The 23,680-nt window shown below is 61.7% G+C and overlaps 8 protein-coding genes across 8 annotated transcripts; 4 read left to right on the top strand and 4 right to left on the bottom strand.

Moving 5' to 3' along the window:
- Positions 1-610: 610 nt before the first annotated feature.
- On the top strand, positions 611-2,191 carry PAN0_003d1488 (acyl-CoA dehydrogenase, long-chain specific precursor; the record flags this gene model as incomplete). Its single annotated transcript, XM_014802447.1, has 1 exon — positions 611-2,191. One exon carries the CDS (start codon positions 611-613, stop codon positions 2,189-2,191), a length of 1,581 nt encoding a protein of 526 aa, XP_014657933.1.
- Positions 2,192-2,319: 128 nt separating this feature from the next.
- PAN0_003c1487 (nucleolar RNA m(5)C methyltransferase; Nop2p) lies at positions 2,320-4,299 on the bottom strand (the record flags this gene model as incomplete). Its single annotated transcript, XM_014802446.1, has 1 exon — positions 2,320-4,299. One exon carries the CDS (start codon positions 4,297-4,299, stop codon positions 2,320-2,322), a length of 1,980 nt encoding a protein of 659 aa, XP_014657932.1.
- A 251-nt stretch (positions 4,300-4,550) lies between these two features.
- On the top strand, positions 4,551-6,371 carry PAN0_003d1486 (peroxisomal-coenzyme A synthetase; the record flags this gene model as incomplete). Its single annotated transcript, XM_014802445.1, has 1 exon — positions 4,551-6,371. The coding sequence occupies one exon, from the start codon at positions 4,551-4,553 to the stop codon at positions 6,369-6,371; it is 1,821 nt and encodes a 606-aa protein (XP_014657931.1).
- Positions 6,372-6,555: 184 nt separating this feature from the next.
- PAN0_003c1485 (DNA polymerase delta catalytic subunit) lies at positions 6,556-10,432 on the bottom strand (the record flags this gene model as incomplete). Its single annotated transcript, XM_014802444.1, has 2 exons — positions 6,556-9,875; positions 10,336-10,432. The coding sequence occupies 2 exons, from the start codon at positions 10,430-10,432 to the stop codon at positions 6,556-6,558; spliced, it is 3,417 nt and encodes a 1,138-aa protein (XP_014657930.1).
- Positions 10,433-11,491: 1,059 nt separating this feature from the next.
- Positions 11,492-13,939, top strand: PAN0_003d1484 (uncharacterized protein; the record flags this gene model as incomplete). The annotated part of the gene is made up of 1 exon (XM_014802443.1): positions 11,492-13,939. One exon carries the CDS (start codon positions 11,492-11,494, stop codon positions 13,937-13,939), a length of 2,448 nt encoding a protein of 815 aa, XP_014657929.1.
- A 95-nt stretch (positions 13,940-14,034) lies between these two features.
- Positions 14,035-16,257, bottom strand: PAN0_003c1483 (uncharacterized protein; the record flags this gene model as incomplete). Its single annotated transcript, XM_014802442.1, has 1 exon — positions 14,035-16,257. The coding sequence occupies one exon, from the start codon at positions 16,255-16,257 to the stop codon at positions 14,035-14,037; it is 2,223 nt and encodes a 740-aa protein (XP_014657928.1).
- A 1,299-nt stretch (positions 16,258-17,556) lies between these two features.
- PAN0_003c1482 (cytoplasmic protein) lies at positions 17,557-19,238 on the bottom strand (the record flags this gene model as incomplete). The annotated part of the gene is made up of 2 exons (XM_014802441.1): positions 17,557-18,100; positions 18,196-19,238. The coding sequence occupies 2 exons, from the start codon at positions 19,236-19,238 to the stop codon at positions 17,557-17,559; spliced, it is 1,587 nt and encodes a 528-aa protein (XP_014657927.1).
- A 460-nt stretch (positions 19,239-19,698) lies between these two features.
- On the top strand, positions 19,699-23,580 carry PAN0_003d1481 (uncharacterized protein; the record flags this gene model as incomplete). Its single annotated transcript, XM_014802440.1, has 1 exon — positions 19,699-23,580. One exon carries the CDS (start codon positions 19,699-19,701, stop codon positions 23,578-23,580), a length of 3,882 nt encoding a protein of 1,293 aa, XP_014657926.1.
- Positions 23,581-23,680: the final 100 nt, after the last annotated feature.

Raw genomic sequence — 23,680 nt, 5'->3', positions numbered from 1 at the left:
TTCACGCGCAAAGCGGATCTTTGCTAGATGCAGCGCTGCGTGACGCGCCACCACCATGGTGTCCCGCTGTATATGCATCCGAGGTTGTATAGCGCAGAATGGCTCTCGGCTCAAAGCACAATTTTGACGGGGTTAGATAAGGCCGCAGTTGCTACTCGCGCAAAGGGGGGGGGGCGAAGAAATGGAAAGGGTCCTGCTAGCTGGGATCGACAGTGGCGAGGCGATGCGAGGCCTAGAGGTGGGACCGCGCGCGCTCTGCCAAATTGCGGCGTGAAAGCAGCGAAAAAAGGGCGCGCGTGAGGCTCTCTCTCGGCTGGATTACAAACCCAGTCGACTCGGATTGGATGCCAATTTTCTAGGCCAAGGGCTCAGCGACCCTGAAGAGACGGACACCAGGCTCCGGTCGTGCCGCCTGTCAACCGGTCCATCGAGTGGGCTCTTGTGCCGGAGCATCGCTGCCTCCCGCTCCTCCTCCCTTCTGCCTACCCCGCAACCCGTCGAGGCCGCCACACATCTCGCTGGCAGTTCCTCACTTGCACCTTGTCTTCCCATCCACCACCATCTCACCGCATTCATCCCACCCTCCCCGGCCCCCACACCTTCTTTCACAATGTCTGCACAGAAGCAGGGCGCATCCGCCCCCCAGCGCAAGGAGTACACGCGCGAGGAGGTCGCCAAGCACAACAAGCAGGGCGACCTCTGGATCGTCATCGACGCCGAGGTCTACAACGTCTCCAAGTTCTCCGAGCTCCACCCGGGTGGTGAGAACGTCTTCCACGACGAAGAGGTCGCCGGTCAGGACGCCACCGAGACCTTCTTCGGCCTCCACCGCCGCGAGGTGCTCTCCAAGCCCCAGTACCAGCGCCTCATCATCGGCACCATCAAGGGCGAGCAGTCCAAGCTCAAGCCAGACCCGCTCGGCAGCCCTTCGCGCGTCCCCTACGGAGAGCCCACCTGGCTCACCCCCGCCTACCACTCGCCCTACTTCAACGACTCGCACCGCCACCTCCAGCGCGAGTGGCGCAAGTATGTCGACGAGAACATCATCGAGGTGGCGCAGCGCTGCGAGGACTCGGGCAAGCGTCCCGATGTCGAGCTCGTCAAGATGCTCGGCAAGAACGGCATCAACGCCATGCGCATGGGCCCCGGCAAGCACCTCCACGGACGCACCCTCTTTGCCGGCATCAAGGGCGAGGAGTTCGACTACTTCCACGAACTCATCCTCACCCAGGAGCTCGTCCGCTGCGGCCAGCGCGGATTCGGCGACGCCCTCAACGGCGGCATGGTCATCGGCCTGCCCCCCGTGATGAACTTTGGCTCCGACGAGCTCAAGAAGGAGATTGTCGAGCCCGTCCTCGCCGGCGACAAGTTTATCTGCCTCGCCATCTCCGAGGCCTTTGCCGGCTCCGACGTCATGGGTCTCCGCACCACCGCCACCCTCACTGAAGACGGCGAGCACTACATTGTCAACGGCACCAAAAAGTGGATCACCAACGGCACCTTTGCCGACTACTTTTCCACCGCCGTCAAGACCGACCAGGGCTTCGCCATGATCTGCATCCCGCGCTCCGCCGGCAACGTCGAGACCAAGCAGATCAAGACGTCCTACTCGACCACGGCGGGAACCGCCTACGTCACCTTCGACAATGTCAAGGTGCCCAAAAAGTACCTCATCGGCGAGGACGGCATGGGCATCTACTACATTCTCTCCAACTTTAACCACGAGCGCTGGGTCATGTGCTGCTCCACCATCCGCGCCGCACGCGCCGTGTGCGAGGAGTGCATGCTCTGGATCCACCAGCGCAAGGTGTTTGGCAAGCCGCTCACCTCGCAGCCCGTCATCCGCCAGAAGCTCGCACAGATGATCTCGCTCGTCGAGGCTGCGCAGAACTGGCTCGAAAACGTGACGTACCAGATGTGCAAGATGTCCTACGCCCAGCAGTCCAAGTTCCTCGCGGGTCAGGTCGGCCTGCTCAAGTCGTGGTCCACGCGCGTCTCGCACGAGGTCGCCGACGGCGCCGTCCAGATCTTTGGCGGTCGCGGCCTCACAAAGACGGGCATGGGCAAGTTTGTCGAGATGTTCCACCGCACCTACAAGTTTGACGCCGTGCTCGGTGGCTCCGAGGAGGTGCTCGCCGATCTCGGCATCCGACAGGCGCTCAGGATGATGCCCGAGAACGCGCGTCTCTAAAGGCGATCCCGCCTACGAATGTTACGCGCCTTTGCCACTTTGAGCAAATGTCAGAATGATTCCACAGCAAAGCTTTCGCGCGTGACAACAGAGTGAAAGCAAGATGAAATTGAGATGGGGAGCGGGGCTCAACGCGACGACTTTGCTTTTTTGAGCGACTTTTCCATGCGTTTCTGGTCCTCGGGGTTGTCCAACGACAGCATGGCGTCTGCATCTGCGTTGGCGTCCGCCTCGGCCGCGGGGGCGTTCTTGTTGTTGTTGGAGGGGGGAGAGACCTTGAGTTTGCACAAGAAGAAGCCGTCGAGGTTGTGGACGTGCGGGAAGATGCGGCGAGCCAGAGGCATGCGTTCGTCAAACTTGCTGCGGCCAAACGCCTTGAATCCGTCGCGGCCAAACTTGATTCCCGTATCGACGATCTTGACGTTGGAACGCTTGCGCAGCGCGTACTGCACCACCTCTTCGTTTTCCTCCACCATGACTGAGCAGGTCGAGTACACCACGTATCCGCCCGTGCTCGAGCGGGGATTGACACTGTCGATGGCACACAGCAGAAGCTGCTTCTGCAAGTGCGTCAGCAGCGCAAAGTCGCGCTCCGACTTGTTCACCTTGACCGACTGGTCCTTGTGGATCACACCCGTGCCCGAACACGGCGAATCCAACAACACCCTATCGAACCCACCGATCACCTTGGGAAACTGGCGTCCGTCGTAGTTGCACACCACGACGTTCTTGCAACCGAGACGGTGGATGTTGGCCACCAACGACTTGATGCGGTTCTTGTTCGAGTCGTTGGCGAAAACCGTGCCCGTGTTCTGCATGAGTGCCGAGAGGTACGTCGACTTGCCACCGGGTGCCGAGGCCATGTCGAGCACGCGCTCGTTGGGCTGCGGTGCAAGCGCAATGCACGGCAGGAAACTCGATGCGGCCTGAAGCATGTAGTGCCCCGCGAGGTACTCGGGCGTCGCGCCGATGGGCACGCTCGACTCAAACACCTGCAGCCCCACCTTGCTCCATGCACCGATGGGCTCCAGGTTGACGCCGCGGTTGATGAGCGCCTGCGCCAGATCGCGTCGACGCGTGCGCAGCGTGTTGGCCCGGATCGTCACCGGACGCGGCGTCTCGTTGGCCTCGAAAAACTCGATCGCCTCGGCGGGCGTAAAGAGCTCAAACAGCTTCTCGGCAAGGAAGGCGTTGTAGCCGTAGTACGTGCAGATGTCCGACAGCAGCTGCTCCACGTACTCGGAGCGCGATCGTCCGTCCACCGCCAGCTTCTTGAAGTTCGACAGCACCGTCACGATCTCCTGGATGCGCATGTGCACCAGCTGCAGATCCGCGCCGCGCATCTTTTCCGCCTCGCGCTCCTCGAGCGTAGGCAGCATGAACTCGGCGCCCTCGTCTGCCTCTTCGTCGTCGTCGTCTTCGTCCTCGTCATCTTCTTCGCTGTTGGGCTCGTCGTCCTCGTCCAGCTGCTCGTCGTCCTCGCCCAGCACCTCGTCGTCCTCATCGAGGTCAAACTCGTCGCCAAGCTCCTGCTCTTCGTCAAGCTCCTCCTCTTCTGCCTCCTCGCCGTCCTGCTCGTCGTCGTCCGAGTCGTCCGAGTCGAGCGAGAGGCCCTGGCTCTTGAGCAGCTCCTCGAGACGTTCTGCCTCGGCGAGCGCCTTCTTCCTTTGTCGCTCGGTGAGCTTGCCGTTCGTTGGCAGGCCGAGTGCCTCGAGCGGGTCTTCCTCGGCTTCCTCAATTTCCTCCTCCTCCTCGTCCTCGTCCTCATCGTCGTCGTCCTCTTCCTCCTCCTCTTCGAGCTCCTCTAGCTCCTCGTCATCCTCGTCGTCCAGCTCCTCCTCCTCGCTAGGCTCTGGCGACGGCGATGGCTGCTTGCGCTTGGAGCTTGGCTTTGCGGCAGTCTTGGATGTGGAAGGCTTGGTGGATGGTCTGGAGCTGGATACAGACGTGCGTGCGGCGGTGCGCGTGGTGGCAGAGGCGCCCGAAGTCGCCTTTTGCTTTTTGGCGGGCAGCGACGACTCCTGCGCCTTCCTCTTTCCCTTGTTGACGGGGCGGTCCTCCGGCAGAGGCTGCGGGGGCGCCTGCTTGTTCTTCGATCGGCGACCCATGATGTGAGCTGTTGTGACTATGCAGGAGCGGCGATGGTGGTGAGAGAAGGTGCGTAGCGGCTCAAGAAGAAGCACCAACCCAACTGATGCAAAATTTGGGCTCTTCTCGACTGCGCCAAAAAGGGCTGTGGAGCTGCACCTGCATCTTTCCAGCGCCTGGCCCCACTTTTTTTTTTTTCTTCAGCTGCAGCAAAAATTTCGAAGCCAGAATATCATTTCGTCCTTGATCCGGCCTAACATAAAGAGGAAAAATGGAGATCGCCGATGCGACAGCCTCCACAGACGTCACATCTGAGCACAGAGTCACATCGCCCATCACCTCGGAAAAAGAGCGAAATCCCGCGGTTGGGCAGATGCGCAGAGCGATGGAAGAGTATAGCCGGCGCCTCCGCGATCCTATCGATAGCCGATGGCCGCCGACGCCCGACCCACCCCAAGCATCCCTTCCGACCATCACCTGCCATCCCTCGCTCTTCCGCGAAACCACAACAAACGTCACCATGGCCAACCTCATGTCCGTCTTTGCCCAGCGTCAGGGCTTCGACGCTTCAGCTACAGCCATCGTGCTGCCCAAGTCGTCGCCCACGCCCTTCACCTTTTCGTACGAGCGTCTGCATGCGCTCGTGCTCGACCTTCAGGCGCAGCTCGCCTCGTTCAACCTCGCGCCCGGCAGCGCAGTCAGCTCGTCGCTCGTCAACGGCATCGAGTTCACCCTCGCCTTCCTCGCCACGGGTGCGCAGAGGCTCATCGCTGCACCGCTCAACCCCAACTACTCGCAGGCCGAGGTCGAATTCTACCTGCAGGACACCAAGTCTCAGCTGCTCCTCCTGCCCAAAGGTGCGCTTGCTGCCGGTCATCCTGCCATCGAAGCCGCCAAGAAGCTCGGCAACGTGCAGGTCGTCGAGGTCGTCTTTGACCCTTCCGGCAACGGCAGCGTCTCGCTTCGAAAGGCCGATGGGTCCAGCATCGCACCCAGCAAGCAGCTCGAAAAGCCGCGCGACGACGACGTCGCGCTCGTTCTCCACACCAGTGGCACCACAGGCAGACCCAAGGGTGTGCCGCTCACCCACGCCAACCTGCACACCACCATGCGCAACATCATCGGCACCTACACCCTCACCCCGCACGACCGCACCTACCTCGTCATGCCCCTCTTCCACGTGCACGGCCTTCTGTGCGGTCTGCTCGCCACCTTGCTCTCTGGTGGCAGTGCCGTGATCCCACCCAAGTTCTCGGCGAGTGTCTTCTGGAGCGAACTGGCGGGCAACGGGTGCAACTGGTACACGGCCGTGCCCACCATCCACCAGATGCTGCTCAACTCGCCCCTGCCCAACCCGGTGCCCAAGCTGCGCTTCATCCGATCGTGCTCCTCGGCGCTCTCGCCCTCCACCTTCCACGCCATCGAAAAGACGTTCCAGGCTCCCGTGCTCGAGGCGTATGCCATGACCGAGGCGTCGCACCAGATGACCTCCAACCCGCTCCCGCCTGCCAAGCGCAAGCCGGGCACGGTGGGTATCGGACACGGTGTCGAAATTCGCATTCTCGACGAGCAGGGTAACGAGGTGGCCCAGGGTAATGTGGGTGAAGTCAGCGCGCGTGGCGCCAACGTGACCAAGGGCTATTTGAACAATGCCAAGGCCAACGAGGAGTCGTTTGTACGCTCCGGACCCAACTCGGGCTTCTTCCGTACGGGCGATCAGGGACGAAAAGACCCCGATGGATACGTTGAGCTGGTGGGACGAATCAAGGAACTCATCAACCGAAGCGGTGAAAAGATCTCGCCTCTCGAAGTCGACGCCGCTCTACTGGCGGTTGAGGGAGTTAAGGAGGCAGTGTCGTTTGCTATGCCCGATCAACTGTACGGCGAAAAAGTAGGCGCCGTCGTCATCCTCCACTCCAACACCCAGCTGGACGAAAAGAAGATCCAGGACGCAATGCAGGGAAAGATCGCAAAGTTCAAGGTCCCCGAACGCATTTGGATCACCGATGTGATTCCCAAGACCGCAACGGGCAAGATCCAGCGCAAGAACGTCGCCGCTACCTTCTTGCGTAAGGACGGAGCCAAGTTGTAAACCCACCTCCAAACGCTTCCTCTCTACAGATCGAAATCCCAGATGCACTTGCTCCCCGCGTCCGCGTTCGGGAAGCGTCCCCTTCCGCACTGTGTGTGCTGTGAGCGCAGACCCCCTAGCCCCGACTCGCACAATGTGACACTGAGATACTTGGACTGCATTTTTTTTTCCACTTGGGCGCGGGCTACCACGCGGTGTCAAAGCGCTGCACGACATTCACGGCATCCTCGACGTCCTTCTGCGCACGCTTGCGCTTGAAGAAAATGGGGCAGTCCTTGTTGGTGCACAGCACGTCCTGCGCCAGACTGCCCTGGCACCGCTGGCAGCACGTCCAGAGCCGTGCAAATTCGACCTCGAGCGCCGAGGCGCGCGCGAGCTTTTCGTGGTACAGCTGCGCCACGCGCGGCCGGCAGTTCTTGCACACGGGCGTATTCTGCTCGCGCAGCGGCGTGCGGCATCCCAAACACTGCACCGTCTTGACCGCAAACTTCATGAGCGCGCCCACATTCGACGTGGCCACCTGCACCACGCGCGTATGCTCGCCATTGAGCATCGTATTCGCCTTGGGCCCCATGATGGGCTCAAAGATGCGCAGCAGCGGCTTGGCCAGCTGATTCTCGAGATAGTAGCGCGTGTCGATGGGGATGTTGTGGTCCAGCACATAGATTGGGTCTTCGGAGCGCTCGTACGCCGCCGCACCCTTGGCCGCCTTGACGATCACGTACGCCACACGGTCGCCCAGCGCGGGCGCCGAACCCGCATCGCGCTTGCGCATGCGCTCGGCCAGCTCGACGTGCGCCTGCTTGGCGGCATAGTCGGCCTTGGCGAGCGCCTTGGTGATGACGAGCTGCGACATGTCCACCTTGTTCTGCAGCAGGTCCGAGATGATGTTCTTGGCATACTCCTCGGCGCCCTTGACGTCGCGGTCGATGAGCATCTTGCGCAAGCACGTGTCGATGACGGTCTGCACCAGCCGGCAGTTGTCGCGACGCACCGTCTCGATCCCCTTGGTGTCCATCTTGTCGTACTTTTCCGGCTTGGTCCAGTAGAGCCCCGCGTAGCGCTTCTTGCTGATGAGCAGGTAGGGAAAGTAGACCTTCTCGAACTCGAGCTTGATGGGATCGACAAACGTCTTGGACACCAGCGCCGCCGCCTCGGCGCCGAGCTCCATGGCCTTGGCGAGGTCCGGCACGCCAAACTTGATCATGACCGAGTCCGTGTCGCCGTAGACCACCTCGGCGTCGTGCTCGTATCCGTTGGCGATGGTGTAGTGGCGCTCGACGTACGCTTTTGTCTGGTCGATCATCTGTCGTCCGTAGGCGGTGGTGCTCATCGAGATCTCGAGGCACGGCAGCTTGCCGATGGTGGCGCCCGTGAAGCCGTAGACCGAGTTGGCGCTGATCTTGAGCGCGAGCTGGCGACCGTCGAGCACGGCGCGCTTGAAGGGGTCGGTCTCCTTCTTGAGGTCCGCCTTGGCGCGCTTTCGTGCAGCGAGCAGATTTTCGAGCACGGTGGGGAGCAGCCCTTTGCGCAGCTTCTTGGTGGCAAAGCAGTTGTTGTTGGGCGTCACGACGTAGTCCTCGTCCTGCTTGAGCTCCAGGCGGTCGATGGTCTTCTTGTCGAGCAGGGTCGTGTAGCAGAGGTTGTGCGCCATCATGACCGACGGGTAAAGCGAGGCGAAATCGAGTGTGGCGATGGGACGGTCGTAGTAGCCCGCCTTGGGCTCGAGCACGGTGGCACCTTCGTACTGGTCCTCGGTGCCTTCGCCCTTGTAGGCGGGGACGAGGTAGTTGTCCTCGTTGGCCTTGCGGAAGAGCTGGGAGACGACCTTGATCTGCTGACCGCGCGAGAGGAGGTAGTTGAAGGGGACGCCGGTGACTCTGGCCATCTCGATGTAGTTGATGAAGCACATGAGCTTGTCCATGAGACGCTGTGGCAGATAGGCGTCCTTGAGACAGTAGACGGCGAGACGGCGACGCGATTCGGGACCTGCGTTCTGGAGCTCGGTGATGAGCGAGTGGTGCACGTCCTCCTTCTGCTCGCCGAGGAACTCGAACGAGACCGAGTTGAGCGAGTAGGAGCGCAGCTTGTAGTCGCGCTGCATGACCTGGAGCATGTCGAGCTGAAGGCGGCCCTGGAGTTCGGTATTTTTGGAGTCGCGCGTGCCGTAGGCTTTGGAGGAGAAGTGGGTCTCTTTGGCTTCGGTGCGCACGCCGCGTTCGCGCCCGAGGTAGGCAAACTTGGTGGACTTGAGCGCCTTTGCACGGTCGAGGAGGTAAGGAAAGTCGAAGTTGGCGATGTTGTAGCCGATGACGACGTCTGGGTCGACCTCCTGCACGAACTTGGTCCAGGCTTCGAGCATGTCGATCTCCTTGTTGAAGGAGAGCACCTGACTGCCGACGATGTGGGAGCAGGTGTTGAGCGTAAAGACGTTCTTGACAAAGGGTGTGGATTCGCCTTGACGGGTGACCATGTTGGCGATCTGGATGACGGGGTCGACGGAAGGCTCTGGGAAGACGCCCTTGCGACCGGCGCACTCGATGTCGAAGCTGAGGATGCGGAGCGGAGCGACCTTGGACCACTCTGCGTCTGGAGCATGGGAGACGAGCGCATCGCAGCTGCAGTCGAGCTCGATCTGGCAGAGGGATACCTTTTGTGACTCTGGACGCAGCTTGTAGTTTGCCTCCTTGACGCGGATCCAGTTCATGCCGACGATCTTGAGATCGATCATGAAGCGGAGGGTGTAGGCGATGTTTTCGTAGGTGAGGCAGACGTCGCCGGCGGTGAAGAGGTCGCGGAAGCCGATCTCGCCACGTTCGAAGGAGCCGCGGATGCGGGGAAGGCTGCGGAGGTCAGAGATGGTGAGTTTGATAAAGGCGACGTTCTCCTGGCCGGCGTAGCCCATGAGGCTCTTCTTGCTGACGACCTGTGCGTTGTGTACGGTGCGTGCGCCGAAGAGGACGTTGAGATGGTTGGCAAAGTCGTTGCAGGTGTTGGCGGTGAAGCCACGCGGAGCGTGGATGTAAAAGTAAGGGAGGAAGCCGTGGACGTGGGCGCAGACCGAGTTGCCTTGTGCGGTGACGCCGTACATGCGGATCGCGGGAGGCTGACCTACGGCTTGGTGTTCTTCGATATCGATCTGCTGGAAGGTGACGGCATCGTTGTCGACGTCGAGGGGCTCGAGGTCGGGGCGAGGCCAGAGCGCCTGGTCGTCTACGTCTTGATTCGAGTCGGCCTCCTCCTTGAGCCTTTTGAGCGTGTCTGTGAAGGCGGAGGAGTGATGCTCGTCGATCTTGCGTTTGCTCGATGATGATGGACCGGCCGTTGGCCGAGCCATCGTGTCTGTCGAGACGGGCGCCATGATGAGCGTGTCGGCAAGCTGCCGAAGGGTGAGTGCCAAGGCGGAGGATCCGAATCGACTTGCGGAGGTGCCGATCGACAAATGCTTGAGCTGCTTGCGGGTGCAGCCAACGTCGAAGGAGGGGGAGGCGGAGATCGATGAGTCTGTTGAGGCCGTGACGGAAAGCAGCCGAAGTGTGGCACGGACGAAGGAGATGCCGGCTGAGCACCGTTGACGGTTTGGCCAGGGTCTGGCGTTCTGGGGCAGCAGCTGAGCGGCGTGAGTGAGCGGGCGAGCAGGCGGAATTTTGAGGGCCACTCTGCGCGACGCGTGCCGCGCAGCAGAGCATCGAGCGCGAAGAGACCAACACCGCCCGAAAAGAAAAGCAAAATGTGAGATTGGTCGAAATTCGAAATTCGTAGGCTCGGGTCCCTTTGATGTCCGCTCTTGACAGCTCGTCAGGTTGGGCCAGCTGAGCGCTTGATGCTGAGCATCTACAGTAGCATGGCTGTGATGGCAAGACCGCAGCTCGATCGGCATGGCCATACGCTAAGATGAGGAGCGAGAGGGAGGAACGCAACGATGCGGCTCCGTTGTCGGGATGTGATCAATGGCCGCTGTCACCTCCACTCGGACGAAGCGCCGACGTCTTGCGCAGCGGCTGCAGGTGGAGAGTGCTTGTTTCGAGCACGGGACCGGCTTGCTGCGCTTGGCCCTGCATCCGAATGTGACGCTTGCAGAGGTCAACAGCACAGTCGCAATGGCTGCTCGTCGGCTCGAAGCTGCACTGCACGCATCGGCATTGTTCCGCACTGAAAAGCGTGCCGAGCTCGGAGCGCAGTCACACGCGGAGGGAAGGATTTGCAATCGCTGCTGACCTCCCTTTGTTGTCGTCACATTGGGCACACGGCCGCTCAGCTTCGACCCACCTTCGTCTTGAGAGGCCGTCCCTTTGCACTTGGCTCCACACTCTGAATGGCTGCAGCTCATGCAAGTCGTGCATCGGCACCCATTCGACCTGCATTCCAGCCGTCCACGCTGCTACGCCTCGAGGGTGCCCATCAAAGGGCTTCTCGGCCACTCCATTGTCTTGAGCACGTAGAGAGGCCCAAGCATCGCTCGCTCCCTCACCCATCAACCAGCTATCCACACTCCTTTCAAGTCGTCGACGCCATGTCCACACGCTGCTTGCCCATCAACCTCCATCGGCGTGCTGCATTGGCTCGTCCATTCGCTGCGCCTACCCTCCGTCTCGACAAGGCGATCGCTTTCTCATCCTAATCCGACTGCTGCAACAAAACCGCACCGGATCTGCAAGAGCCCCACCACCTCATCTGCCACCGCCTCAATCCAACCCAAACATGCTTTGCGCATGCAGCTCGTCCAAAACGTTATTTGACGCTGCCCCCGGCCCATCACACCAAGTCGCTCAAAATCGCTCCGCATTGCCCTTTTCCGCTCGCCGGCAACTCGCTCCAGCCAACCTCATTCGCACCGCACAGAGCCATCACAACGCCTTGATTCATTTCCCTCGCTGGTAACCCGCAGCCAAAAGAGGTCAGCCGGCTGCCTTTGCGGCAGGCAGAAAGCTGCTCCCACGCTTTCCGCTCCGCTCGGCTTCCTCGGGCTCCAGCGTCGATCCTTTGGCCGCGTCTTCGCTGCTGCCCTCCTCTTTAAATCGGCTCGGCTCGGACAGTTCTTCCATCGTGAATATCAAACGGTCGCTTTCTTGTCCGCCACCTCGCACTCTCTTCCCTGACTGGCGCCGCTACCATACACCATGCATCCTTCCACCGAAGCAGGGCCATCACGACCCGGTCGCTCGCGTTCAAAAAGTCTCGCCAAGAAGGCAGAGGATCCAGCCCAATCCGCAATGCTGCTCCACCACTCCAACATGGACGACATGCCCGTCTTCTCTCCCGTCCTCCGCAAGATTCCTCGTCCGCCTAATGCTTTCATTCTCTACCGATCCGCCAAAATGCGCGAGATCTCAAACAGCGACAAGAATCGTAACACCGGTACCGGCCTAGGCAAGCTGGACTACCAGCGCCAGTTGAGCAAACAAATCGGCCAGCTCTGGCGTAACGAGACCCCAGAGGTCAAAGCCGCTTTCTACGACAAGTCAAAGCAAGCAGCTCGAGAACATGCTCAGCGATACCCAGAGTATCGATTCAAGCCCGGCAAAAAGGGGGCTGCAGCCGCCGACGATCCCTCAACCTCTTCCACCCCCACCAAATCAGTAGCCGATACCACCTCACACTCTCGCACCGGCAGCAACGACTTCTCCCCCGTCAGCGGCCCCGTATCGGGCTCAGGATCCGGCAGCGGCCGCAAGAGGGCCTCGCTCGAAAGCGCAAGGTCAAAAGCTTCGCCCTATTCTGCAAGTCACCACCGCCGCTCATCTTCCACCAATTCCACCTCCCCCACCCGCAGGCGATCCAGCGACCCGATCAAGCAAGGTCCAATCCACCATGTTGATCCCGTTGCGCTACACCAACCAACACCAAGCTTGGTTATTGCTCCGCAACAGCAGCAACGCCAGTACACCTCTCACCGGTCGTCGGCCGAGCATGCGCCCACGCATCCATCGTCACAAAACTCCTTCGACACGCTTCTTCCACCGCACCTCCGAGAGCGGTCTCGCGTCTTCCTGGCTCCGCTCGACAATCCCAACGCCCCTCCAATTCCTGTCGGTCAGGCTATCACCACGACTCAGGCGGTCCCAGTCGTCACACCCAAACGTGAAGCCTCTCCTCCACGACACAGGCCCAAGATGGGTCTCGCCGAGGCCGTCAAGCGCGCCCTGCCTCCCGAGAGACGCGCTCTTTTGCATGCTTCCCTCATCAGAAAGGGTCTCATACCCGTCTCTGACCAAGACGCCCCATCGCCGCTCACCCAAGGCCTGCCTTGTCCTCCACCCACATCCGAGCAAGCTACGCAGAGCCAGTCTGCATCCCAAGGCTCCACACCGAGCCTCGTGCAGACAGACTCGTGGAGCTCGATCACCAATTCTAGCATCCAGATGGACAGGTCGCATACTTGGCACGCTCAGGCATCGATCATTCAAGGAGAGACCTCACCTGACTCTTCTTGGCCAACAGCAAATGCCACGAGCACAGAGGACCTGCTTCCCTCGCCAGATCCTGCATTGCAGGATTCCGTTCCCATGCCACCGACCCAAGGCTCGAGCATCAACATCAGCATGAGGCCTGCCGACGCAGCACGATACCACGAACTCTCGGTCTGGAATCTGCCCGAGCAAGACTGGTCCCAGAACTCATGGACGTGGGCAGACCCAGCCAGCGACAGTACCATGCCCGCATCTCAAGCATCCGTCGCCATGACCTTTGATGTGAATGATTCGACGATTTCTCAGGACGCACACACCGCGGCCTCGCAGACCATGTCCCAACACCATGCACCAGTGGACGTCGCCTTCAACAACATCGACTTTGACAGGTACAACCCTGCGGAGGCCATCTCTGAGCTCGATCGCGCCATCAATGCGGCCAACTCGGCCATTGTCTTGGTGTCACAACCATCGCAAGATGGTGGTGTGCACGGCCACATGTACGGCTTGGACGGCGAGCTGATCGGTCACGGCACAGTCAATCCTCCCGAGGCAGAGCCTCCCTCTGGGCTCAGCGCAGAGGAAGAGAGCCAGCAACGAGCGGTAGAGCTGCTTCTCGAGCAGATGATGGGTGCAACGAGCCAGCACGCGCACGACTCTCAATTGCAGCCGTACAACGCGGATGCCAGCCCGAGTTTTGCGGATTCGCAGTCGCAGAGCTTCCACGATGCACAGCAGTGGCCAGAGTGGCAGCACTCGGTCTTTTCGGCGACGCCGTCCGGTCCGATCATCAATGCGACAGATTCGCAAAGAGACGCAGCGTCGGCGCGATCCTCAACCGCAACCTCGCAGTGCCAATTCAGACACGACGACGCGACGCCTGTTAACTTCGCCTCGTCGATATCGTCAGGAAACGCCTGCTTGCATGCTGGTGGCCCATCCGAGGCGCAACACCGCAACGACCAAGGATATACAGCGCTCCACGGCAATGCACACGCCCAGCAAGACCAGGAGAACACTCCAGCCGAATCTGCATCGGCGAGCCGCGGCTTGCGAGGCTGGAAGGCAGCCCAGCTCAGCTCGATCAAGGAAAAATTTGCGCGCATACGCCAACGATCCACGTCCACCCCACCCATCCCCTCCATGCCGTTGCTTTAGACCCCGACACACGCTTAACCATCTAGACAGAATCGAATAATTCGTGCTTGCGCTTTACGACCATCGAAGAGTGTCGAACGAGGGGTTGTGGGATGCTAGAGACTTGGACGCAGATGCTGGTGGTGACCAATGAGGCCTTCGAGGAGGCCGGCGACGAGATCCGCCTGGGCCTGGGCCGAGCATGCGCCGACGTCGTTCGCTGAGGTGGGAGGTGCTTGCTGCGCGACGCCGAGTGCAGGCAGGGTGGACGACGGCCAGAGATCGGTCAGTGTCAGTTCGCCTACTGGCACCACGGCGTTGCTGGGCCAGGAGTGGGCAGGCGAGCCCAAGCTAGCATTGATAGAGGCGTGCGTCGAAGCGTGCGCTGGCATGCAAGCTTCAACGGTCTCGGCTGTGGGATCTGTTGCGTCGGACTGCTCGGTGCGGACTCGTTTGGCGGTGGATTCGTCGAGTACCTGCACGTACGACGACCGTTTCCTGTCTTGGTCCGGTGCGATCTGGAACGCTGCTCGAATGTGCGAACACAGCAAGTCGAGATCATCAACCATCTCCTTTGCGCCCTCTATGATCTCGGCCGATCGGCGAATGCCGGTCAAAGTGGCCTCTACCTCGGCCACGATCCTGGCCGCAGCTGAAGCCGGCTCGTGCACCATCCTCTTGAGTACAAACGCTGCTGCCATGGTGTAGCACTGCAAATGGAGCGCAAGCCACGGACTTGGTGGTGGGAATCGCAGAACTGTGTCGGATGCGCGCAGTGTGTGCATCGCCAGCTGCATGCATCGAGTCGCATCCTGCTCGCCACCAGCCTGGTCTTGACTGTGCATTAGCGCGAGGTGCAACCGCAGCCGGGCGTGCTGCAGCGACACGAAGGCGATACAACTAGCAGCTGCCGAAATCGGCTCACTTTGCGCACCGGGCGACGATCGGAAGGAGAGCGGAAGTCGATCGTACCACGATTCCAACAGGCTCTCCTGCTCCACCACCCTCTGCTTTGCTACCGTCTCGCCCGGCGGAGAGGAGACGAGTTCGACCATCGTGCGGCCGACTGATCCGGTGGTACTGCACAGCGAGGCCAGCTCGGCAAGTTCACTTGCAAGATCAGCGGGGCTGCTGCCTTGAGCGAGCTCGCTCGGGAGATGCCATACCGGTCCGATCCGACTCTGCAGACCATCCACCAGCATCTGCAGCACAGGAATCAGCCGCAGCACGCCGGCCACGCCTTGCTGGCTTTCGTCGCAGCTTGGCTGTGCCAAGGCAGATGTTAGGCTATACACGTGGTCGATGTGTCTGCGCGCATTGTCTGCCTCTCCACGTGCAGCAGCAGCATATGCTAGCAGGGTCAACGCCTGCAGACCGTGTAGCTGTCGAGTTGATGTGGTGGTGGGCTCGGCGAAGAAGCTCGTCCACAGTCGAGCTTGCGCATCGTATTGAGCCGATGAGCCGTATGTGTTGAGGTTCTCGGTGCACGCCGGCATCGCGGCTTGCGACGCGCACGACATGATCGCGTATACAAGCGCCACTGCCTCGGCGTCCAACACGCTCGGCAGGGGCGAGGAGGACGACACACGGTCCCAGGCGCTCTGCGCCTCGGCCAGCGAGACGGCGGGGAAGAACGGGTGCACGCGGAGGGCGTAGCACTCGAGCAGCGCGAAGAATTTGGCGCCCTCCGGTAGCGGAAGTAGCGTTAAAGCTTGCGGTGCCTCGTCCTTTGTCTTGCTTCGAGACGTTGGTAGTAGTAGCTGTCTGCTGGGATGCAGAACTTGGACCGCCGCACTTGTTTGAGCGATGAGGTGCGTAGCGGAAAGCATGGGTAGTGCGACCGCATCTGACTCGGTCTGGCTCGGGACTGCAAGTTGCGCCAAGGCCGAAGCTGTCTTCCACGTCGGTCTCGAGTCAAAAGCCTGGCCATCGGGCGCATCTGTCTGGCCGAGTGCACGACGGCAGTGCGGATGGCAGCGGTGCTGGAGCATCACCGACCAGGCGTGTTCGAGTTTGGCGAGTCTTAGCTCGAGCGACTCGACGTAGCGCCTGCTGTAGGCGGAGCGGTCCTTGACGTCGACGTAGATGCACTCCTCGGCAAACGAGATGCAGTGGCTGCACGGTTTCTGGCCGTTGCACTTGACTTTCTTGCGGCGACACACCTCGCAGGCGCGCACCACACGCTTGCGGATCGACCCCACCGCACACGCGTGAGCCGCGGCTCCAGCCGCACTGGGCGACTGCGACACGGACGCACCGGCAACGAGCGAGCGCGGCGACGACGGTGAAGAGTCGCTCCAGTTCGAGGGAGACTGCGTCGTCAGAGATCGCATACACATGGTGGTGAAAAGTTGTGGGGCGTGGTAAAAAGTTCCACTTCCGAAACAGGCCTGGCTCTTTTATCTGGACCCCACTTGACGCTGCGAGGGTAAAGAACGATGCAGCAACGACAACGCGCGTTGCAGACGACCTCCGACATGGCGTAGTGCAGCATGAGCCCTTGCGACGGAAGCGAGATAAAGCGTACCGCACTGCCGCCATTGCCGCGCGCGCGCGCAGCGCAAGACCGAAGCTGCGCCTAAAAGACTTCATATGCGTGCAGATGACGGGGTCCCAATTCAGCGGTCCGTCGGCGCGTACCGCCTGCTTGGTCCTCTCTCCAGCTTCCGCACGAGCATGATCGCCGAAACCCTGCCGCGAGAAAACACGCCCAGAACGTTGCTCGCTTCTCGATTCACCCTTGAGTGTGTTACCCCCTTGCGCCAAGAAGATCGGACACCCACCATGGGTATGGCTGCTCGACCGAGGTCAGCCCGAGCTCGCCACTTACTGAGAGATGACGCCAAGACCGAGGAGGCTACGATCGCTAAAGCCGCCCCACGTTCCCGCCCTGCATGAGGTCACGTCACGATGGCCTTTGTTCGGCTGATGACCTGCATGAGGGGCATACCGTGTTGCCGTCCAATCTCGGCACGAGCTGCTGGCACCGCGTAAGAGCGCCGCCCTGACGCAAGCGTCCGACAGCACGCTGTGGCAATTACGAATGGGAAGCGCTACGGTTCCTGAACGCTCACCACCTTGCGCATTTCTGGTGCACGCTTCTGGTGGTGGTTGATGAGTGGCTCGACGATAACATCAAGCTCCACGCGGCCGATGCAGGCGTGTCCGACGGAAGGACGACGTGCGAAGTCGACGTCGCGCCTCATCTGAGCAGATCCATGCTTCACATGGATCTGGAACCGTGCTGGCTGCCAGTACGATTAGCATCACAGTTGGGTTCAGACCCACCGTGCTACAGGCACCCTTACATGCACAGCTGCGATCGATCTGGCCTTGCACTGCGCACTGCGGGCACTTTTGCAGCGTCATGAGCCCGGCCATACTCAAGCTCGAGTGGTGTCAAGCTCAGAGAGGGGGGGGGGGGGGGGGGGACCTAAGATGAACGCTGAATGCTGAGCAGACGTGGTGTGGCGATCGGACAGATGCGGTCCGCACCCACTCGGCATTCTCACTCGGCAGCGTTGCGCACGGGTTCGGGGTTCCTAAGACACATGTTGGATTGGATGAATGAGGCTAAAATGCTGGGTAAAAATACAAGATGCATGACGACGAAAGAGGAAGACTGGAAGGTGACAAGATCAGAGTTCCTCGATCTGCAGGTCTTCATCATCGCTATCTACGGGCTCTTCGGCACCGACGTCTTCTGCGGTTGCGTCGGCATCGTCCTCGAGGTCCTTGGCGGTGGCAGCCGACTCGTCTCGCTTGAGGATGTTGACCAACCTCAGCACGGACTCGGCGATCTTTTCGTCGGCTTCCACCAGGTGTGCTGAGCGCACCACCACATACGCGCCGCGCGCACGCAGACACTGACGGCCGTACACGTTGGTGCAGAGCAGCAGCAGCGACTCGACGAGCATCAGACGCAGCGCCGGATCCTTTTCGCGCCTCTTGTCCTCCGGCAGCATCTGACACTCCTCCGGCAGCTCCTCCTGATCCTCCAGATCCACCTCGGCCAGCTCCTTGCCGTCACACAGCGGCAGCAGCAGGTTCGGCAGAATGTCCACCGACGAGGGCGGACGTGTGGTGGCGCGCAGCGCACCAGCCAGCATCTCGTCCTCCCCCTCGCGCGCCGGCGGCGGTGCCACGAGCAGCTTGTGCGCCGACTTCACGAAGAGCACGTTCCTGCGGGCGAAAACGACAAAGCAAGTGCGGTCAGTCTCGGCGTGTTCGTGCGCGATGATGATGTAAGGCGAGAGGAAGCGCTAGGAAGGACTCACTTGAGCGTGCTGATCACGCCTCCGCGGCGGATGAGGTTGGGATGTTCGGTAAAGGCCATGATGCGAGCCACGGGATATTCGGTAGCAGCCGGGATGGAGCCCTGTTCATCGACGCCACGGGCAAGCGCGGCCTGTGCGGTCGCGGATGCGGCTGCCGAGGAGGCCGAGAGTGGCGAGACGAACCAGTCTCGTCCACGCGGCAGCACAGTGACGTTGGCAAAGACACTCGCAAGAAAGTTGCAGTTGGTCTTGCGCTTGATCCTCGGCCTGCCGTCCGGGCCGCGTTCGATCTTTTCGGGCTCCTTGTCCTTGTCCGCCTGGGCCTTGGTTGCGGCATCCTTTGCACGCTGCTTCATGGCCTCGAGGTCGCTGCCCTGCGAGGCGACGGTGGCGCCCTCTTCAAAGGCGTCGAGCAGGCGTGCCATGGCGGGCACCTTTTCGTCCATCTTCTTGGCCTGCTCTGCGACTTTGGTGGCGTACTCCTGTGCCTTGGCCTTCTTGGCCGCGTAATCGGGGTCGTTGGGCTCGACGTCCATGCCGTTGAGCGCACCCTCCATCTCTTCGGACGCCATGAAGCTGTAGAAGGGACGAGCCTGCACCTGGAGATCCAAGAGGATGGCGCAGATGGACTCGAGCTTGGTGAGGTTGGAGAGCAGCATGCACGCCAGGTCGGCGAGCAGCGAGACGGGTTCGGCGATGTAGCGCACGAGGAACTCGAGGAAGGCCTTGTCACCGATCTTGCGAGCGAGCACGAGGCTGTCCGAGATGTTGATGAGTGCGCTGAAAGCATCGTGGGCGGTGATGGGCTGGTCCTGGCAGAGGCGCTTGAGGTCCTCGACCGTGTCTACCTCCTTGCCGTCGCGGCCGAGGAGGGGCGAGCCGTCTCGGTTCTTGTGCTTGGAGATGAGCAGCGAGCGATGCGGACTGTCCTTGGCGCTGAAGCCGACGATGTTGGAGAGCGCGACCTGGCGGACCTGGGCGTTGGAGTCCGAGAGGAAGGTGAGCACCTCGAGCTCTGGTGGCGGCGTCGGTATCGATGGCATGGCTGTGCGTGTGTGTCGAGGGAGGTCGTGGTTGATAGGAAGGACGTGCGAAGGCAGGAACAGCTGCTCCACTTTGTGATGAGCGGGAATAAAAACTTGAAGATTTAATCGACCGCGAATTTCGCCGGACTTTATTTTTTTTATGCAGTAATCCTGCTGCTGCTCTGCTTTTCCTCGACCTTCCAACATGCTGAGGTGGGATATCGGGAGTATTCGCCATCGGGGTGCCACTTCGGCCCGATCCAGCAACCTTTTAGGCTCGAGTTGAATGCCGGCGAGCAAAGACACGCTTGGACCACAGCACAGTGGACCAACCAAGGCAGCAGAGGTGCACCGCCCACATCTCCCACAGCATCTTTCACACGGATCACCGCCCACCCGCACTCTTGTAACCGCACCATCACCACTTGGAACTGGGCTCGCCGGTGAGCTCCGGTATCGGTGTTGAAGGAGCAACGCCATGTTCTCCAACCTGATCAGCAGCCGCAAGGGCTCGGGCGATCGCAGCAATGCCTCCGGGTCGGCCAACCATCGTCTTTCTGGAACAAGTCAGCCCGTCACAGCAGAGCGCATCCGCCATCCGCAGCACGTGTATGCACAGGACGGCTCCAGCTCGCCCTCCTACGAATCCAGCCCGCACGGCTCGTCATACATGTCCCGAAAGGACAGCGCTGGATCCACCTCGGCCGCCTCAGGGTGGAACAGTCCGGGCGGCGCACCCACATACTCGCGCTCGCCAGCACAGCTGCCCGAAGAGATGCGTGCGCGCGAGAAGCAACGACAGGCGGAGCGAGAGCGCCAACTTCAACGGCGCGAGCGCCAGTCGAGCCAGTCGTCGATCAACACACCTGCTACCGCAGCCCCAGCCGTCGCCTCGACGCTGGCGCACGACTCGCCCGCCAAGTACTCTTCGAGCCACATGGAGTCGTCCGTCACGCGGCTGCTGGTGGCCACCAAGATGCTGCTCGAATCGCTCACCAAGTGGTCCGTCGGCCAGCGCAGCGAGGAGGACGTCTCGGACATCTACGTGCGCCTCGGCAACGACTTCAACTCGGCCAAGCTTGCCTTTGGCTCGTACGGCATCGACATGAGCGACCTCAGCTCCGTGCCCGACGATCTGCGCGACTGCTTGGAACGCTGCCTCTCCGAGGAGGCCTCGCCCGCCGTGCTCGAGGTCCATCTGCCACGCATCCGTGAGATCATCATCAACCTCCTCCAGGGCCTCAAGATGAAGCAGGCCGAATACAAGCAGTTCCTCGTGCAGCAGCGCGCCGTCAAGGAAGCACGCCGCTCCAGCGTCCTCGGCGACGTCCAGACCACATCCACTCCTCCTGCGGCTCGACAGCCACAGCCGCAGCCGCAACCATCGAGCCGCGTGCTGGGCCCCCGCGCCTCGAGACAAGGTGTCAGTGAAGGAGGCTTTGCTGCTGTCTCAGACTCCCACGCCGCCGCCGCCTCTTCTGCAAGCTCCCTTCAACGGCCCGAGTCTCTTCAGCGTGCGAGCTCTGCCGGCGCAGCACTGCATTCGGATCGAACCTCGCAGCCCGCAGCTCCCGACGATGCAGCCGATGCGTCGAGCACCGCAGCAGCCGTTCGCAGCAACAGCAGCATCGTTCGTCCGCCCAGTCGAGTCTCTCGCACCGCCAGCGAGCGCACGGCAGACAAGCGCGGCAGTGAGCAGCACTCACCCGCACCTCCTCAGCCTGCCACACTCGCCTCGTCGGACGCTTCGGAAACCGACTCGGGTCAAGTGACGCCGCGCATGCCCAGCGTCGAGCGTCACACCCTTGTCGATGATGGAGCCGTCGCCCCGCCGGTCGCAGCTGAATCCGACGACGAACAGGAGAATCTGACAGATGAGCCCACCGCACCAGTCAGCATGACGCCGCAACGTCTCAGCACACGCTCTCCCCGCCACACGCCCAAATCTTCCGTCGACGCCGAGGACTACACCGACCACGATCCCAGCCTGCGCGCGCTCAAGAACCGCGACGCGCTCGAACGCCGTGCGAGCAAGCGCTTCAGCGCCTACACCTTCAACAAGATGGGCATTGGTCAGAGCTACAGCCAGGGTCTCAGCATGAACATCTTCCCTCCCTCCTCCACCGGCGGCAACGGCAGCCCGCTCGCCGAGCGCAAGCCGTCCGAGCGTCGTGGCAGCGGCGCACGCCGCGTCGTCCGTCCGCCGCTGCCCGAGTCGAGTCCTGCGCTCGAGGCCGCGGGTCTCTCGAGTCCTTCCACCTTTACGCGCACCGCCGACTACTTTGGCTCGGCCAGCGCAAGCGGCAGCAGCAACGGCGCAGGGGCTGGCGATGGACGTGCGATGCCTCGATCCAGGAGCGCCGCCACTGTCGACAGCAAGTTCGAGTCGATCGAGGAGGTCAAGACGCCCACCTCATCCACCTTCAGCCGCGACGGCCGCAGCCCTTCGCCCGAGCCCCGCACCAAAGATGCAGAGCCGACTTCCAGCTCGGCGACGGCGCGTGCATCGGTGCAGTCGAGGGACCTCCTCTCGCCCACCCCGCCGGGCGGGCGTGTCACTTCGCACGCCGCCAGCTCGACCGAATCGCTACCCTTTGTCGATGCTCAGCCGCCCGCCTCGGACGCTGGCGATGTTGGCGAGGCCCACCCGACCGCCGCCAAGCCCGGCTCGCTCGACTCGAAGGCGCTCGGCGCATCGACCAACGCAGTGCCCTCCACGCCACGCAGTCGGGCGATTCAGGCCTCGCCGGATGCGCTCAACGTCTTTTTGCAGCTCGGCCGTCAGACGCGCAAGGCTGTGATCGAGATGGATCGCACCAACCCAATCACCCGCGGTATCAGCGTTGCGCGTCTCCGCATGCTCTTCATCGACCGCTTTGCCTACTCGCCTGGCATGGACGACTTCCCCACCATCTACCTCAAGGACCCCGCGAGCGGCGTCACGTACGAGCTAGAGGACCTTGCCGATGTTCAGGAGGGCAGCCTGCTCACGCTCAACATCGAGCCTTTAGACCAGGTCAAGCAGCACCTCGACCTGTCGCTCGGCACCATCTCGCGCGAGATCCGCGAGCTTAAGGCGGCGCTGGCCGAGCGTGAGCGCGACGCGCGTCGCATGTCGCACGGCTTTGTTGGCAACGACAATCTGCTCGCCGTCACGCCGGCGCACGCGACGCCGACCAAGATCAGCGACTCGCAGTTCCAAGCGGCCGGGCAGCGTGTTGCACAGCTCAAGCGCGCCAACACGCGCGCGGCGGGAGCGCAGCACGAGGAGTCCGGCGCGCCGCCGCCGCTGCAGAGCCCCTCGGCGGCATCGCCCACGTCGTCGGCCATGGCAGGCTCGCGCATCGCCCACGAGCTCAAGGTGCAGTTCGACGAGCTGCAGAACCTTCGTCGCGAATTCGCCATCACGCGCCAGCTGCAGACGGACTTCGAGGGCGATGTCAAGTCGATCCTGACCACGGTGCGCGAGCAGGCGGGGGCGGTGCGTGCGATCGCCTCGACCAAGGTGGCTGCCGAGCGCAACTTTATCGTGGCGGGCAAGTCGCGCCTGGACACGCAGTCTCAGGATCTGCTGACGCTCATCGAGGATCTGCAGGATACGGTGGACGATCTGCGTGTGGATGTGATCCAGCGCGGCGTCAAGCCCAAGCCGGTGCTGGTCAAGCAGATCGTCGACGACGTGGAGCGCGCTACCAACGGCCTGGTGGAGCTCGAGGAGTATGTGCAGACGGTCAAGCCGAGCTGGAAAAAGACGTGGGAGTCGGAGCTGCAGAACATTGTCGACGAGCAGGAGTTTCTCAACCACGAAGAGGGGCTGCTCTCGGATCTGCGCGATGACCTCGGTGCGCTGCGCGAGGTGTTTAGCAACATCCAGCAGGTGGTCAAGTTGCGCGGTGGGTCGGGCAAGGGGGGCAAGTACATCCCTCCCTTGCCCGAGGACGGCCACGAGGGTCTGTCGACGGTCATGATGGAGGTCAAGTCGCAGGCGGTGAACCACGAGAAGCGCCTGCGCGCGCTGCAGGCGGTGGAGCGCCAGCGCCAGAAGGACATGCTCGCCTCCAAGGCCAACGACGAGTTCAGCGAGGAGCTGGCCGGGTTTGTGGACAAGAAGGTGCTGCGCAAGACGGGCGGCGTGCTGGAGGCCGAGCGTGTGCGTCAGAAGAGGGACCACGCTACCTGGAAGGCCATGTTTGGCGGCGGTGGGCCAGGCGGCATCCCCATGGCGCCGAGCGCGAGCGGTGGCGCCGAGGCCAAACCCAAGAAGCTCATACTCGGCGCCAAGAAGGCGGCGGATGCGGCCAAGCAGCAGCTTTCTGGCTCGAAGCACACTGCTGGTACCTCCGAGGAAGCTGCCGTCTAAGATCATAATCTCACTAGCATCCACAGCTGGACGCTCGTTTGTTGGAGTCGCCTTTCTTCGGCCCCGTTCCCGAATCCATGCCATTCTGACTAGACATTCT

The sequence above is a fragment of the Moesziomyces antarcticus genome, assembly GCF_000747765.1.
Source record: "Moesziomyces antarcticus DNA, scaffold: scaffold_v10003, strain JCM 10317, whole genome shotgun sequence".
Lineage (NCBI taxonomy): Eukaryota > Fungi > Basidiomycota > Ustilaginomycetes > Ustilaginales > Ustilaginaceae > Moesziomyces > Moesziomyces antarcticus.
This window is presented reverse-complemented; position numbering and strand designations above follow the sequence as displayed.